General features: G+C 55.5%; 7 protein-coding genes across 7 annotated transcripts; 3 read left to right on the top strand and 4 right to left on the bottom strand.

Moving 5' to 3' along the window:
* Nucleotides 1-148: 148 nt before the first annotated feature.
* Nucleotides 149-5,782, bottom strand: BBBOND_0110050 (snf2-related chromatin remodeling factor SRCAP, putative; the record flags this gene model as incomplete). The annotated part of the gene is made up of 1 exon (XM_012911439.1): nt 149-5,782. The coding sequence occupies one exon, from the start codon at nt 5,780-5,782 to the stop codon at nt 149-151; it is 5,634 nt and encodes a 1,877-aa protein (XP_012766893.1).
* A 172-nt stretch (nt 5,783-5,954) lies between these two features.
* BBBOND_0110060 (hypothetical protein, conserved) lies at nt 5,955-7,199 on the bottom strand (the record flags this gene model as incomplete). The annotated part of the gene is made up of 1 exon (XM_012911440.1): nt 5,955-7,199. The coding sequence occupies one exon, from the start codon at nt 7,197-7,199 to the stop codon at nt 5,955-5,957; it is 1,245 nt and encodes a 414-aa protein (XP_012766894.1).
* A 483-nt stretch (nt 7,200-7,682) lies between these two features.
* Nucleotides 7,683-9,656, bottom strand: BBBOND_0110070 (phosphatidylglycerophosphate synthase, putative; the record flags this gene model as incomplete). The annotated part of the gene is made up of 1 exon (XM_012911441.1): nt 7,683-9,656. The coding sequence occupies one exon, from the start codon at nt 9,654-9,656 to the stop codon at nt 7,683-7,685; it is 1,974 nt and encodes a 657-aa protein (XP_012766895.1).
* A 987-nt stretch (nt 9,657-10,643) lies between these two features.
* On the top strand, nt 10,644-11,258 carry BBBOND_0110080 (hypothetical protein, conserved; the record flags this gene model as incomplete). The annotated part of the gene is made up of 1 exon (XM_012911442.1): nt 10,644-11,258. The coding sequence occupies one exon, from the start codon at nt 10,644-10,646 to the stop codon at nt 11,256-11,258; it is 615 nt and encodes a 204-aa protein (XP_012766896.1).
* Nucleotides 11,259-11,607: 349 nt separating this feature from the next.
* Nucleotides 11,608-13,044, top strand: BBBOND_0110090 (hypothetical protein, conserved; the record flags this gene model as incomplete). The annotated part of the gene is made up of 2 exons (XM_012911443.1): nt 11,608-12,876; nt 12,913-13,044. 2 exons carry the CDS (start codon nt 11,608-11,610, stop codon nt 13,042-13,044), a joined length of 1,401 nt encoding a protein of 466 aa, XP_012766897.1.
* Nucleotides 13,045-13,276: 232 nt separating this feature from the next.
* BBBOND_0110100 (ribosomal protein L23, putative) lies at nt 13,277-14,220 on the top strand (the record flags this gene model as incomplete). Its single annotated transcript, XM_012911444.1, has 4 exons — nt 13,277-13,323; nt 13,437-13,885; nt 13,928-14,073; nt 14,113-14,220. The coding sequence occupies 4 exons, from the start codon at nt 13,277-13,279 to the stop codon at nt 14,218-14,220; spliced, it is 750 nt and encodes a 249-aa protein (XP_012766898.1).
* Nucleotides 14,221-15,115: 895 nt separating this feature from the next.
* On the bottom strand, nt 15,116-15,307 carry BBBOND_0110110 (hypothetical protein; the record flags this gene model as incomplete). The annotated part of the gene is made up of 1 exon (XM_012911445.1): nt 15,116-15,307. One exon carries the CDS (start codon nt 15,305-15,307, stop codon nt 15,116-15,118), a length of 192 nt encoding a protein of 63 aa, XP_012766899.1.
* Nucleotides 15,308-15,381: the final 74 nt, after the last annotated feature.

A 15,381-nucleotide genomic window follows, 5' to 3' on the forward strand; every position in this document is an offset into this window, starting at 1 on the left:
CCTGCCATGTGGGCTCCGAGAGCGGAACCGGTCCATATGTAGTTTTCAACATGTAGTTAATATAGTTTGAGTCTTTAAAAGTTGCGGCCCTGAGCCGCAGGCGGTGCATCAACGTTGTCACGGGTGCGCGCGTTGATGTTGGTGACCGCTACTCGCTCGACTCCGAGTCGTACCCGTAGCCGACCTCGGAGGCTGACGATTCGGAGTCCTCCTCCACGGCAGAGTCCATGGACTCCACTTTGATCTTGACCTTCATCTCATCGCGTTGGGCGATCAGGGTGGGCGTGAGGTAGTTCAGCAAGAGCTGGATGGAATAGGCGACCAGCGCCGGCATCGAGGAAATCATGTCGCCACTGAAGTCCTGGAAGTCCTTGTTCGCGCTCCTCGCCTCCTTGCTGCGGTTCTTCAGCGCGTTGGCGTCGTCTTCGTCCTCCGCCTCCACCAGCATGTTCACCACCCTCGGCGGCGGGCCATGATGGCCGATCGCGGCGTCCATCTCCGGCGCTTGAGATTCGTGCAACACCTTTTTGCCGTAGATATCGTCATCGTCCGTGGCGTTTTCGCGGCCCTCTGCCGTCTGCTGCTTCAGGATGGTCATGAGCGTGTCGACATTGGAGAACCAGTTGTGGTGTTCGCTGTCGAAGTTGCCCTTGTCCACCACGATGTCGTCCAGCCGCCGCTTCTGCAGCTGCTTGCGCCAGATGTTCTCCTCGACGGTGTGCTCGCTGATCAAGCGGTACACGTTGACCTCCCTCGTCTGCCCGATACGGTGGCACCTGTCCATAGCCTGCCTGTCCATCGCCGGGTTCCAGTCGGTGTCGTAGAAGATGACAGTGTCGGCACCCGTCAGCGTCAGACCTACACCACCAGCACGTGTGGAGGAGATGAACAGGAATATCTTCTCGTTCTCGTTGAACTTCGTGACGATACGCTGCCTCATGTCCACCTTGGTGGACCCGTCGAGTCTGACGTATGTGAACCCCATGAAGTTGATCCAGTTTTCCAGGATGTCCAGCATTTTGGAAAACTGGGTGTACAACAGGCACCTGTGCCCCTCGCTCTTCAACCTCTTCAGCAGACGCCCCAGGACCAGGAACTTGCCGCAATCATCGTGCAGCAGGCTTCGAGGCGGGAAGAGCACCTTCTGCAGTCCCCGGGCGTGCTCAATGCTGCATTTCGTTTCCTTGAAGTACCTGAATGATGAAGGCCGCTGTAGTTTGCTGTGGATCCGCTGTGCCGTGGCCTCTTGCCGGCAGTTCCAGGCCACACCTCCTTGGCCAACCATGACGACCCGCCTCGGGTTGCACTCCACAACCTTGCCGGTAGTGCACACAAACCGTGACAACATCCACCAGTTGCGTTCCACCACGTCGTCCACGGTGGGCGCTATGATTTTCTGGAAGAATTCGGCCTTGGGCTTCGGGCGTCGATCGATGGTGAACTTGTTCAGCAGGAAACTGTCGTTCACCTCCAGCAGCTCCCGCTTATTCACTACTACGTTGGAGTCATCGATTTGTCGAGCGAAATACTTGGGTTCGTGCATTACGGTCGGATCCACGTCATGGGTTGCATCATCGGTAGTGCAAACTACATAGTTGGACTCCGTAGCAAAGTCCGAAACATCGGATATATCGCTCGTCGGCAAAAAGTAATCCATGTTGTGCATCATCGGCCCTGCGTGGTGGGGAGGTGTGGGAATGTTGACGAATGGATCAATGTCTTGCATCACTGCGTTGGCGGGGCTGCTCGTACTGACAGACCGTCCGCTGTCTAAGGCCATGGCTACGATCCCGTTACCTACTTGTTGGAACCTGTCGTGGAACCCGAAGTTTGTTGAGGTGGCATCGGATTCCGAAAAGGCGCAAGAGGAAGCCGTGATTGAAATCGACGGCCCCAGAGTTTGGTCGTATTCGCGCCCTACCGACGCACGTCTAGTTGGCGAACAACGCATATGGCGCCGTCTAATATCTTCGAATGGGTTGCCCGAAAGCATGTGTTCGACGAGGAATCCAGAAAGCGTAAGTTTCCGCCTTCCACCTGATTTCCGACTAAGCAGGCACTTGGAAATCGGGAATCGGGACACCACAGGTAGCTGGGCCACGTCTCCGTCGTATGCGTTGTTGTTTTGCCTAAAAACGCGTTGGAACTGCACCTTGCTGCCTCGGAAGGATCTGACAAACGAGGGCGGCAGGACCACACGGTCTTGGTGGCCCCTGGCGCCCACCATTATGGGTAGCGTCTCAGACGGGTGCACCCGCATATCGATGACATCATGGTGGTACAATCTGGCTCCACGTCGCAACTCCGGTAATAGGAACATCATCGGGAAAGCCACGTTCTCCATCATGGCGGGGTCATAATACGGCGTTTCAACAGGCCTTGACTGCAGCTGGTCTGGGTGATTGCAAATCTTCCTCAACTGCATTAGCACGAACAGCATCGATCTGTAGTTGGGGTTCTTCAGCGCTTCCACTGCGCTGCGACTCGATATGAATTCGTCGTAGAGCACCCTTTGCCTGCGGGACAGGTAGCACTTGATCACGTGCTCGTACTTCGAAGGCATCTGTTTCTCCACGTCTTTCTTAAGGCGCCTCAACAGGTACGGTCGGAGCACCGTGTGCAGCTTTTGGACAAGGTGGGAAGTCTGGAGGTCCTGCTGGTTCCCCTCCCCGTTCATCTGTTCCCGCTCAATGGACTCAGTGAGGGGGTCGCTGAACCACTCCTTGAACTCCGAGTGCGACGTGAACACATCGGGCAGAATGAAATGCATGAGCGACCACAGTTCCTGCAGCGAGTTTTGTAGCGGGGTTCCTGTGAGCAGAATACGACCCTCGGTGTTGAAGGTAAGCAACGTCTGCCATCTTTTGGAGTGGAAGTTTTTGATATTCTGTGCCTCATCCAGAACCATGTACACCCAGCTCTTACGCTTCAAAATGTAGGAGTCCTGCACGACAGTGGCGTATGACGCGATGCACACGTTGAACGCATGCTCCTTGTTCCACCCGATACGTTTCTTCGCCCTCTCAGCAGGCGAACCGTAATACGAAACAATCATGAAACCCGGGCAGAACTTCTTAAACTCCATCTCCCAATTCAGCAGCACGGACGTAGGCACGACGATGAGGTGCGGCCCCCAGTTGCCGTGGTCACAAGCCAGGTGCGCCAATAAGGCGATTGTCTGCAGAGTTTTACCCAGTCCCATTTCGTCCGCCAGGATGCCGTTGGAACCTTTGCGATATAGCGAAGCCAGCCACCGCAACCCGTCAATCTGGTATGGCCGCAACGTGGCCCGGATTAGAGACGGCACCTGGACAGCATCTTCATCGTCTGCAGACGACTCCGCCGTGGAATCGTCACGTTCAGCTTCACCACTGAATTCATCCTCCTTCGACCCATCAACGGTCTTGGCATCGTCTCCTTCGGAATCGGACGCTGTCTGTGACTCGGTTTCTTCCACTGACATGTCGTCGCTACTCTCGCCGTATCCGCCGGTAGCCCTGTACCGAGCGATGAGCTCCTCTATAGGCAGGTTCGCATCTTCCTCCAGAGCCGATATCTCCTTGACGCGCTCTTGCTTGCCAGTTTCGTTGTCGGAGTGCTCATCGCTTATTGCCTCGTCAAGGTGCAGATCTTCGTCCTCCTGCTCCTTGAACCTGTCATCCCCCAGTGTGAATTCAGCCTCCATGTCATCTTTACCACCCTCTTGCGACCCTGACTTAGTATCCTCGCGCGATTCGCCTTTCGCTGCATCTGGCGTTGCGGTGAAACTTTCTGGGCGATGCCGTTTGCTTCGAGTTGCGGCCAACGATTGGGGAGGAACCAGTTCCTTGTCACCTTTTTCGTCTTCAGAGTCTGTCTCGTCTTCTGAACCATCTTCATCGTCGACGTCCATTTCATCCCCTCCGTCATTTTCTTCCTCGGAACGCAGTTCATTGTCGCTGTGTTCAGACGAACTCATTTCCGTCCCGTCGTCAGCCTCGGAGTGCGATGAGATGTCGTGTTCCTCTTTAAACTTTTCCTCTTCCTCCCTGTAACGGCGCAGAATTTCTTCGATTGGCAAGTTCAGGTCGTCCTCAAGGGCATTCAGCTCCTTAGTTTGGCTACCAGCAGCCTCGTCGAGCTGCTCCTCCTTCTCCATGGCCATGTCGAGCAGCGCGTCGTCGCGCTCCATCCGCTTCATCTCTTCGGATATGACAAATTCGTCATCAGCAACGCCTTTCGTTGCACCGTCGTCGCGGGTGGTATCACTAGCTGTGGAAGGAGAGCCTGCGTCGCGCCGTTCCACTTTCACAAATTCCTCCTTTACATAGTCAGTCCTCGGTTCGCCATGGTCTGCCGTTTTCACGCTTGAAGCAGGTTCATCTGTTACCTCGTCGGTGTGCTGCCGCTTGATATCGTGGGACTCCCTTTTCATCTTGCCGTCAGCTCTGACCTTGTCGTTCTTGGTAATCGAGAGTTTAATGGCGTCTTCAACGAACTTGTCCAGCCTCATGCGTTTCTTCTCGATGAGGGTGGCCTGCAGGTCACGTTTCATACGCTCCCAGGCGAACCGCTCGATTTTCTTCCAGTAGATCGCTATGGCGTTAGCCACAGTCTTGCACTGTTGCTTCCTCTGCTTTATTTCATCCAGTTCCAGGGCCATTTTCCGGTTCTCGAACTTGGACGCCTGTTTCTGCGCGGCCGCCGAAATCGCCTTGAACTTCCGTCGCTTTTCCCGGTGTTCGTAGTCGACCAGGTCCTGGAAGTCGTTCATTTCCTTGAGCACAGGCTCCCAAATCGATAGGTCGTGTATTTTTATCGGTTCGGTCAGCTTGCTGGGCACGGTGCGTCCCATCAAAATGTGCAATTCGTTGAGCTGCTTTCGTAGCGTGTCCAAATTTTCGGTGATCATCGCTGTCTCATCCTCGAACTCCTTGTAAATGCCCCCTAACTCCGTAAAGAAGCTCAACTCGATGTCCACGTGTGGCTTGGCCATAGCGATCAGCTCGTCCGTGTTTTGCGGCATATGCGGCAGCAGCCGCCGGAACTCCTCCTCGATGTTGACCTTGATTCCCCACCACTTCGCAGCTCCAGCCTTGCCGCTGGGGAATGGAAGAGGCGCTAGACTGTCACTGCTTTCTGACGATGCGTGCCTTCTCACTTTGACCTTCCGTAAATGCCTCGCATGATCCAACTCGGACGATGCACAATCCGGCGTCGGCTCCTGAGGCGCATCTCTGTGCTGAGGTGGCAGCGGATTTGTGTCTCCTTGAGGTTGCGCGGCTATTGACGCTGCATTCGGCGACGATACGGCTGCCTCGGCCGACGGCGATTCAGGTAGCGAAGCAATTCTCGGTGTAGACTCCTTTGACGCGTTCGGCATTGTAGGCGCTATGCCAAGTGGTGCCTCAGGTTGAGGGTACTGCGCCCCCAACGGCATGTTGACGTACGCAGCGTCGCCTTCTATCGAAGTGCTGCCGAACCTCCTGGTGCTATTTTGCGAGTCAAATTGCGCAAGTTGGGGATATGCCTCACCCACACCCAACGGGTAAGTTGGCACGGGATGTGCGCCATATCCCATCAGCACCACGTGGCCTGCCGCAACGGCTGCCGCCGGCAGGTGCACTACATTGGAGACGGCGTAGGGGGCAACGAGCTGGGAACCGTGCACGCCCGGCACCGTCATCTGCGAAAGCTGAGACTGCCTTGGGACCATTGCATTTGCCGATTGGTCGCCTAGCTGTGCAGCATTTATATCCCCGGGCGAGGTGTAGTTCACCACCTGCGCACCCATATTCTGCATTTGCGCCTGCCACCCGCCGAATGGCGCTGCCCCGAACGGCTGCTGCTGCACTGCGTAGTTCACGCCATAGACGCTAGGCAGCCTATCGGAACCGGTCCCATTGCCGGAGTTAACGCCCTCACCGCCGGGAGAGCCCCTCCCCGTATTGTTCACGTTGTACCCCGGGTACATCTTACAGTCCCTTGGGAAGCCGCCTGTACGGTCTGGAGTTATTTCTGTACCTAGCCTGTATTTTGGCCAGAGTGGGGTTGCTGACGAGCCCCTTTTTACCCACTGCCTGGTTCTTCGCTTCGGCTATAAGGCCAAGAATTTCTCGCTCCACTTGTGCTTTATCCTTGTTGACGCCGCCGCTTGATTTTCCCTGTTGACGCCGGGAATCTCCTAGACTCGACCTTTGGCCCGCTTTGTGTGTCAAAAGGCCGGAATCGGGGTGTGACTCGGGGTCTGCCGTGTTCCCAAACCTATCCAGTGGCTCGTCTCCGGGGTTATGCAGGGACGGCACGGCGTCGTCCGCTTCCCAATGTGGGCTTACCGATGATGCAGGCGATTTATCGGGGTCACCCGGTACAGATTTGCGATTTGAGTAGGATCGCACGTTATGTACACCCTTGCGACCTCCGACCGAAGGGGACAGCTCCACCCCCTGATGGTCGGTGAGTTCTTCAGTTGTTTGGCTTCCCGGCCGTATACGGTTTTCTCTCTCCACTTCCTTTTGCTGCTTCAACTTTCTTGACTTCTTTACATTGTTACTCTTCCTTGTGCCGAGTGAGTAGAAGTCGGTTGGGACATTTTCGTTGCGATACTTTAGTGGCACGTAGGGCACCCGGGGCTGCGCGTTTGTAAGCAGCCCGTTTCTGTAGGTGATAAATAATCTGCGCAGCCGCGAGGCGATCCGTAACTTCACAGAAACTTCGTGTTTCGCTTGCCTGAGCTTGTCCAATTCTTCCTTGGAGCTCGTGAAGCTGTTTCGCATGACCTTGTGCTTCTCAGCGAGCTTACGCAGCTGCCGGTTCGCCGTGCCCAGCTTGTACCCGAACCTGCGAATCTCCCACTCCGACCACTCTATCTGCGCTCGGGCAAGCGACTGCTTGAGTTGAGGGCCTTTGGTCTCGCGCTTTATGGCAAAGAACCCCTCAACGACATTCAGAGGCGGGGCTGTGCTTATCGAGCTCGCCTCCGGATCCGCGCAGAATATGCGTTCTACAGCCTCCGCGGCATTTATTTGGCTGTTCCGGGAACGGATGCGCCAAAATGGCGGAGAGGTGTGGCTTCCGCCGCCGCAACCCCGGAGCAGGCGCGGTAGACAGGACCGACTTTGAGCGATCCGTACAGGCGCACGCAGCGAAAACGCCGCAACCAGCACGAACTGGTATGCTAACAAGAGTGCGACGTAGCCTGCGCAAACATTACCACGCATGGAGGTCGCTCTTCCAGGCTGCTCCAGGCGTCGCCGATCGGGACTGCGGTTGCGTCCGGTCAATACCAGGGCGCTCCGCACCGCTTTATTTATCTGCTAAATGTACTCTGCATGCTTGCCTTCCGATTGGCAAGTGTAAACAAAATAGTGGAAGTTGGTGTGTTGGACGCCGGTCGCGCTCCAACGTGGGTTCTCGCTCTGCAGGACGCGGTACGCGCCCCTTACACGCGCCGTCTGTGTGTGTTTCGCACTTATCGCCGCTTTGTGTTGCATTGTTGGCGGTGTTGCCGACTAAGTGCAGGCAGTTTGGTTCGCCGCGGCGCTGTATGTCCATGCAACCTCTACGTGCCTTCCTGGCGAATGAAACTAACGAATTCAACGCGTGTGCTGTCGGTTTCTGCCAGGGGATATTCCTGCAATACATTAAAGCAGCCATGTTCCGTCGTAGTCGACCACTAGGGGCGGTCAGCCTCAGGTGTGAATTTAGAGGAAAGACTTCATAATGTGGCCGATCAGGTGCTGGTGAGGCCCGATGCGCGAAGCCACCACATCCATGTTGACGTACTCGGAGTACTTTATCATCTGGTAGAGCTCGCGCCTCATGAACCGCCTGATTTGGGGCGAGTTGGTCTCGACCAGGAAGGTGATCTCGAGATCCTTGCCATAGGACCGCCTGCCGTAGTTAGAGCTCCCGATCACCGTAGCGCACGGCGGCTCAACGGCGGCGTCGAACTCTTCCTCCGATCTGTGCGCCACGTCCACTGGAATGCGGTCCTTGAGCACCCATATCCCCTTGGCGTGGAACGTGTGGTTGGGTCTGTTGTACTCCATGTAAATATCTTCGGGGTAGCCTTCCTCGTCACGAAGGGCCTTGAAAAGCCACGTAGCGGCCGTGCTGTAGAACAGGGCTATGTTTCTCTTGAGTGACCCGTCGCGGTAGAACGAGTTGGCGTAGGGGCTGGAAGTCACCACTTGCAACGGGTGGCGTTTTCCTCTGGTCTTGCCGATCTCCAAAATCTCTTTGAACATCTCCATGTAGCGCTCCGTGAAGTTCATGTAGGCCGTGGCGATGAGCGCCGAGTAACCCGCTCTCGTGTATTGCAGCAGCCAGTTCTCCAGCATGGTCGCACCCTGCATGAACGGAGGGTCCGTGAACGGAAGTTGCACGCAAATCTTGATGTGGCAGTAGTATTCACCCTCCTTTTCACCATTTTGCTCTGTTTCAAGCTCTTCTGCACTACCATCCGTGGTGGCACCGTCGGGCAGAATGTACGATAGACCGCACCGGCCACGTTCACCGCGTGAATGCGGCGACTCCTTGTTGGTCCTCCCGACGGAGATGTAATCCGAACCTGTATTGGTTTTTGCATCTACAGCGCCACCTGTCTTCGGAATTTTCGTCCTGACAGCCTGGTCAGGGCTTGAATCCGTGTTTTGCGATTTTTGTGCCTGGTCATCTTCTCCACGAAGGCCAGTGACGCGTCGCTGTTGAGCCGCCAGATCTGGTCTGCCCTCCAGAGAGGATCTCTCGCTGCTGGTCCGCTTCCGCCAAGTCGCGTGTGGCGAGTTGGGATCATCCTGCGATTCTTGGTCCGATATCCCCAAGTCCACCTCGTCATCACAGCACCCCTCTGGGTAACTGCTATTTGCTGAAAGTGGGCTGCAGTCACGATAGGAACGATTCGACGTGTAACAATCCGCCGGATGTGGTTGCACGTCACCGTTGGCATCCACGTGCCCGTGGAACCGGTTCTTCTCCAATATCTCCCGGCACTTGTTCACCATGTGGGCTGTGCGGATGTACAGCTGCTTCCGGTACAGCAGGTTGTCCTCCAGCGGGTTGACGAAGTCCGAGTGCCACTCGACGGTGAGGTTCTCAGTGAGTTCGAAGCTCGCCGTCTGGAACGTCCGTACGATGGTGTGCATGAGGTCGGCGAACAGCGGGTCGCGGACAACCATGTACCGGTCGTACCGGTCGCAGAAGTAGTCGCGCCCAGCATTCGCCCCCGTGATAATGCACTGGTCGTCGGCAATGAACACCTTAATGTGCATGGTCCCAAACGCCTCGCAATACGGGGACTTGATGACCTTGCTGCAGAGCCGACCCAGCAACGGGTTGTGTAGCAGTGATACCTTCGTTTGGTGGCCCGGCGCCAAATACGGTTGCAGCTGGGTCAACGGGCTGACGATCTTTCCCGAGCTTCCGACACGAGATGTGCGAGTTTTGTCGACCAGGACATCCACAGTGAGGTCGTCGTTGCGCTGCTTGGCCGTCACTATGGAGCGGATGAGCTGCTCCTCCAACTCCCCGCATCCGACGTACAAACATGCAAGGACGACACGTTTCTGCGCCGACTCGTAGCCCTTGCAGAGCGTACGGTAGAACTCATCGGGGCTGGCGAGGAATCTGACGTTCTCCGGCGGCACCGAACAGACCAAATACGTGTCGTCCGCCATCATGCGCGTCTACTTCTACTGGGCGTAAACTAGTGCATAAGGTGTCGAGCGCTCCACGCACCCCTCTAAGTACTGCTCACCACAGGCCACTGTCTACCACAACGGCACGTGCCGTATATGTGTCAGTATAGGTCTGAATTTCGAATCGCCAGGAGAGGCGTGATTGGCGCCGTTTCTACCGTGGAAGCGGGTCGTCCGACACGCGCGGGAGGTCCCGACGCACACCGCTTCCGCCATCACCAGATAGTCCGCCACCACTAATTGTAGTTTTAGAACCGAATAATAGCTTTTGTCACGGCATAACGTTAACACAGGCCACCTACGTTATCTGTAGCGACCGTATGGGCGATGTCATTGCTCTAGTACATATCTTCGAATGTTACCAGAACACATGAGCTGCCGATAGATCATAGACAGCGTGCCCCTGTGGCACAGTGCCAAAATGTGTACTGTCTGCTGGCATGTAACTGCCGCAGCGGTATGCCGCCGGAGGCCGACTGCAGGCACTGCTGCGGAGCCAGCCGACACCTCGGCCGATAGCGGGCTGCCTTGACAAAAAAGGTAGTTGCAGGGCATAGGCACAGCTTCGCAATAGTACCCTGGTGGCAGATAAGAAGGCATCCGAGAATGCCGTGTGTCTAGCACGGCACGCCGACTGGCATCGGCGAGATCTAACGGCTGCTCGTTACGAAAAAGGGGCACTGGTTGCATCTAGGAGATGCATTAAATCGCATCAAAAATATGCCGCGTCCAAGTGCCGACCTAACTAGACACGTGGCGGGTGCGCCGTTTCCTCGAGTGCCGACGGTGCCGCGCGCACACGGAGCCACAAGTACCTACTAGATGAATTTAAATGATTCCACATTGGTCACCTGATTGTTAACGGCCTCTATTCGCCTCGGCCGTAGTCATAGAGGCGTGAATGTCTCGAGCCTTGCGGGCACTCCTCCCGGCGTGCGCCGCAACAAAAGGTTCGCCGTACCGAATATGCGCCCCGCCATAAAAAATAACATCACTGGACGCTTCCAGGCGGTGGCGGACGCAATGCTGTGGCAAGGAGCGCGCGTAGCATGCTCGGCAGCGCTACTGCTGAATACCATCATCAGCTTATTCGTAATAAGTTTTTTCAGGCTGAGGAGCAACTGGTTCGGCGTTGTCAGCTGGGATGGGACCCACACCGTAGTCAGCCACCGACGTGGTAGCCTCCTAGCGTGTCTGGCTGCACAGCATGCCAACTCGCGCATCGAGCTCGACGCCTATTTCTCGTATGCCATACGGTGGTTCTACGGAAACCGGAAGAGCACCGCCACGATGCGCATGGGCGCCTGGACTGCACGTTCGGGTGACCTGCGCTTCAGACGCCTACTCACGCTTCCCCCTCTGGAAACAAACGATCCAGCTAAGGGTGGTGAACGCCCGGACCCCTCTCGAGCGGTACGCATCTGCAAATGCAAGTCAGTCACCTTCAACGAACACGTCGAAGTGCACCTCATCGCGAGCTCTCGTCTTGGCATGTACCAGCCCGGATATTTCACAAACCGGTACAACTTCGTCAACAACTTTACTCTCATACCGGCAAACACATTTGTACAACATGTCTGATGCGCCTGGAATTTTCACACGCCGCACTTCACCTGTATCGCACGGCAAAGGCGCCGAACTGTTGAATATGTCTCTCAAATTTTTACACACTTCATGAGCGTTCGTGGTTGGGGTGATGACTGGTAGCGGGGCTGCCCTGGTCAGCAGCCTGGGTTTAGAAATCAGGTGGCCTGTTTGCCAACACTACACCGTATTCTTGATATATATGCACTTGTAAGGTTGTTTGTATGTCACAGAATAGGTCTGGTGGGTCGGATTTTTCCAGCCTTCATGTGGCGGCCGATTGCTGTGCCAGCAGGCCCGAGCTGGGTGTGCCGGTGCCGTCAGAATAAATTGCCTTACTGTAAGAATGAAGGTTGCTTGTAAGGCGCCTCATGGCGCGTTAGTGCGTATATTTAGGCGTTTTTGCTACTCAGATGCCATCATAACCGGGCGATTTGCTTGTCTGTCCACCCTCGCAACGCCTCAAGGCAGCCGCACCAAGCAAACTTTTGGCATCCAGGGATCGCATCTGAATTGTTTCAGACGGTTTTCCACGGTTCAGTCTCACTCTGGTGTCACCTCTGAGGCTGATATAGAGCCTGGAAATGACATATTTGCCTCTGCAACTGCCGAGGGTCATGGCACGGCAAAGGCCAACAGGGGGGCCGTTTCAACTGCGGAAATCCTAGCAACGTGTGCTGAACTTGCCGAGGCGATAGTATTTGACAGGAACAAGCATTCGGCGCGCATAAGGAATCTGGTATCATCCCTCGGACCTAAAACGTTCACCGATGCGTTGCAGGAGCTGGACTGCCTGAACATATTGGACACAAAAAAGCGCGACGCTCCGAAGCTGACCGTAGAGAACCTTGTTGGCAGCTTGTCCATGCTGTCAGAGGTGTGCTACGTGTCAGCAGCTGCGGGGATTAAGGTGCCGGCCAACCTGTTGCTGGGCTATGCCGCCACTTTGCAGCAGGCGCTTTTGCAGCTGCTGACTAACAGTGCGGAAGACACGTCCAAAGCCCCAACGTCTCTGCAGTTTAACTCAATTGCTCTATCCTGTACTGGAGAAGAGCGGAATACTTTGTTGGAAGGGATTTCGGACTCCTTAGGGCTCATACTGCTAAGCGCCGCCGAGTCGGGGATTGGCCCTGACGTGCTGCCGCTGTGCAATGAACTGTCATCAGAGAACACTCTCGCAGGGTTCATCGCACAGGCAACTGGGAGCTGTATAAATTCTGTGGCGTTTGTGCGTGCCATGCGTGCGCTAGAGTCAACTGGCAAAGTGGACGGCGGTAACCCAGAGCTGACGGAGATATTGCCGTCGCTGCGCCAAACCCTCACGGCGCTATCGAACAAAGAGATGACCATGACACTCCGCGATTTGTTCTACTGCAAGCTGTGGATTACGTGTGTAACGGGCCACAATACTGACTTCGAAGGCGAACTGGATCATATGGGCCGCAGCTTCGTGGACAACGTGGCCACGATTGACCACATCGTGGAGGCCACTGGAAGCATCAGTGACGCAGATACGGCCATGTATGCCCAGCTGAGGAGGGACAAACGTGAAGTTGACCTAGACTACCTCACCCTGGAGCCGTTTGTGTTCCCACTGATCGGCTTCTCCGATAAGGTAAGCGCAATTGCGCAGCGTAACACAGTTGATCAGGCACTGTACGAAGCCGATGTTCCCGAGTCCTATTTCGATGCTGATGCACGCGCAAACAAGCGCGAATGGCTCAAATGGCGAAGCGCCATTGCTGAGCTCAACGAGTGGAAGATCGTGGAGGTGCGGCTGTGAAGCGTATCGCAACACGAGGGAAGCCCGGCCACATGTGTGACCTATAACAGATTTATATCAATTTATTGTATAAAATGGTAGTATAAACGGTCTAGTGGAGGCATGGAATGGTAACGTGTGTACTGCCTCCTCGAGGGCTGTAAGACACAGCGCTCCTTCCGTTTTCGCTTTTAGGCGTTAACGGGTCCGTCCAGGCCCTCTAGGCTCCAGCGTGCAGTCTAATTGCGGCAGGATGTCCTTCCTGAGCAGGATTCTTTGGGCACCGCCGAAGTCGCCAAGGTAGGCTGCACAGACACTGCTGCGGCGTAGTCATGTCGTCCGGGCGTTCCGGAGACCTGTCTAGCTCTGCTGTGCCATCAGCACCGTTGATAACATGCCTTATGCGTACTCAGGAACATATACTTCCCATGGCAGACGATGTGCGTGCACAGGTCCGGCGCATTCCTGGAGCGGAACCGCCTGGCGCTGAGGGTGCCCATCAACCTGACCAAGTTCGAGATCCGGGAGTATCTGCGCAAGCTCTACGGCGCGCAGGTGATCAAGGTCAACACGCTAATTAAGGTGCCGCGGATAAAGCGCGACCTGGCTAGTAGGAAGCCGAAATACTATCGCAACGGGCCCATGTACAAGAAGGCGATCGTCACGCTGGAGCACGCCGTGCCTGACGAAGTCAAGATGCTGGGCCGTGACTTCGAGCTGGGTGTTAACCCTGCCATCACCAAGAAGAACGTGCACTACGGCAAGAAGAAGGACTTCAGCTACCTGCCGGACCGCAGGCAGGATCCGCTGACAGGCGAAATCCCTTACGGCTGGCGCCTGCCGATCGCCAACCTTCTAGCAGGTATGTGAAAGCAGTAGCGTAGAAAATCACACTCCGCCGCAGACGACGACTGGGAGATGCACCCGGAGCTGCGTGACGAATCCGACCACCTCCGCATGAGCCCGGATCCGACTGAGCCGCACGTACACGGCGGAGCCTACACAGGAACCAAAAAACCGGAGATTGTGCCAGAACAGACCTATACCATGGTAAGGGCGGGTATATTGGCCGCGTTCACCCACACTCAGATAAACCTCACACCCTGGCGGCGGAAGCTGCAGCGCCAAGAGGCGGCGGAGAAAGACGCCGTCGGCCCGGCGACTCCCACGCCGTGGCGATTTCCAAAGGAACACTAGCGCACTGCTGTAATTTTGTGTGTGTGCGGGAACAGAGCCCCGGGACACGGCTATCAGGTATTCTAGACAGGCCGTCATTGGGCCTGTCATTCTGCGGGCTTCGCCTGTCTTCATGGGTAGAAGGGTTCTCAGTTCATTACATTACAGTAAATTGCGGTTCATAGTTGCACACACCGCAAGGTCGGCGATTTTCCCGCCGGCCTCGGGCCACGAGGCCCAGCGGCCTAAATGTGTAGGCCCTCCGCAGCTGGCGAGAATTCTCGCACACACACCGCGGAATCGTCGATATGAAGCGTCCGCCACGACGACGACGTTTCTTGCTGCTGTAGTGGCGCACGCGTGGGCTTTCGGCGCAGCGGTACGGACGGTATGGAGCAACGTCATCTATGCGCATCGGTGCACCGGCCGCCACATTTGTCTATCTCGGGACAGGGCCTCCGACGCTGCGCCGTCGTTCGGTTCACACGTCGCTACAGTTTACACACTTTTGTGTTGCATCGTTGTTCGCTCTGTGTTCTGAAGAAGCCTCTCTTCTGAGTCGAGGGGCCTCCTTCGCAGTGTGTGATTGTTGCGGTACCTACACATCGTGGTCTGAGAGGCCTCCGCGTCCTTCAGCCCTCTGTGTTGCTTTAAATATCGTATCAAAGCGAGTGAAAACTGCTCGCTGCTTTGATGTGTACATAGTTGCCCTCGAGCGTATTGCTGTGTCTATTGTACTGTGCCTAGTTGCCAGTGTTTATTTCGCAGTAGTGCTATCTGAGAGTATTTAAAACATCTTAATCAGCCAAAACTCTACCGTATTGCACTGCGATATAGGTTGAGTTCTGTTTTCGACATCTCTGCCGTTGTTGATTGGAGCCGCTTGCGGAGGTGCCTTGATTCCTCGTCACGCCGCTCACCTCATTTTTGGAGGTAATCTTCCATCACGGTTTTGTGCGTTTATTGCGGATTTGGTTCGATCGTGGTCGGTGGTACAACCGCGGTGGAATCTGGATTTTGCACCGTCGTACTTCGGTTGGTTGTCGCTGTTGTTTTTCCTGGGTTCATCCATAGGAAGGTCAGCGCCGAAATTTTCCGATTGGGGCATATTTTAAAGGATTCTTTAATCGGCGTTGTTAGAATCTCTGGGTTTGCGTTGTATTTTTGCATGTCTTCCAAGAC

Source organism: Babesia bigemina, assembly GCF_000981445.1.
Source record: "Babesia bigemina genome assembly Bbig001, chromosome : I".
Lineage (NCBI taxonomy): Eukaryota > Apicomplexa > Aconoidasida > Piroplasmida > Babesiidae > Babesia > Babesia bigemina.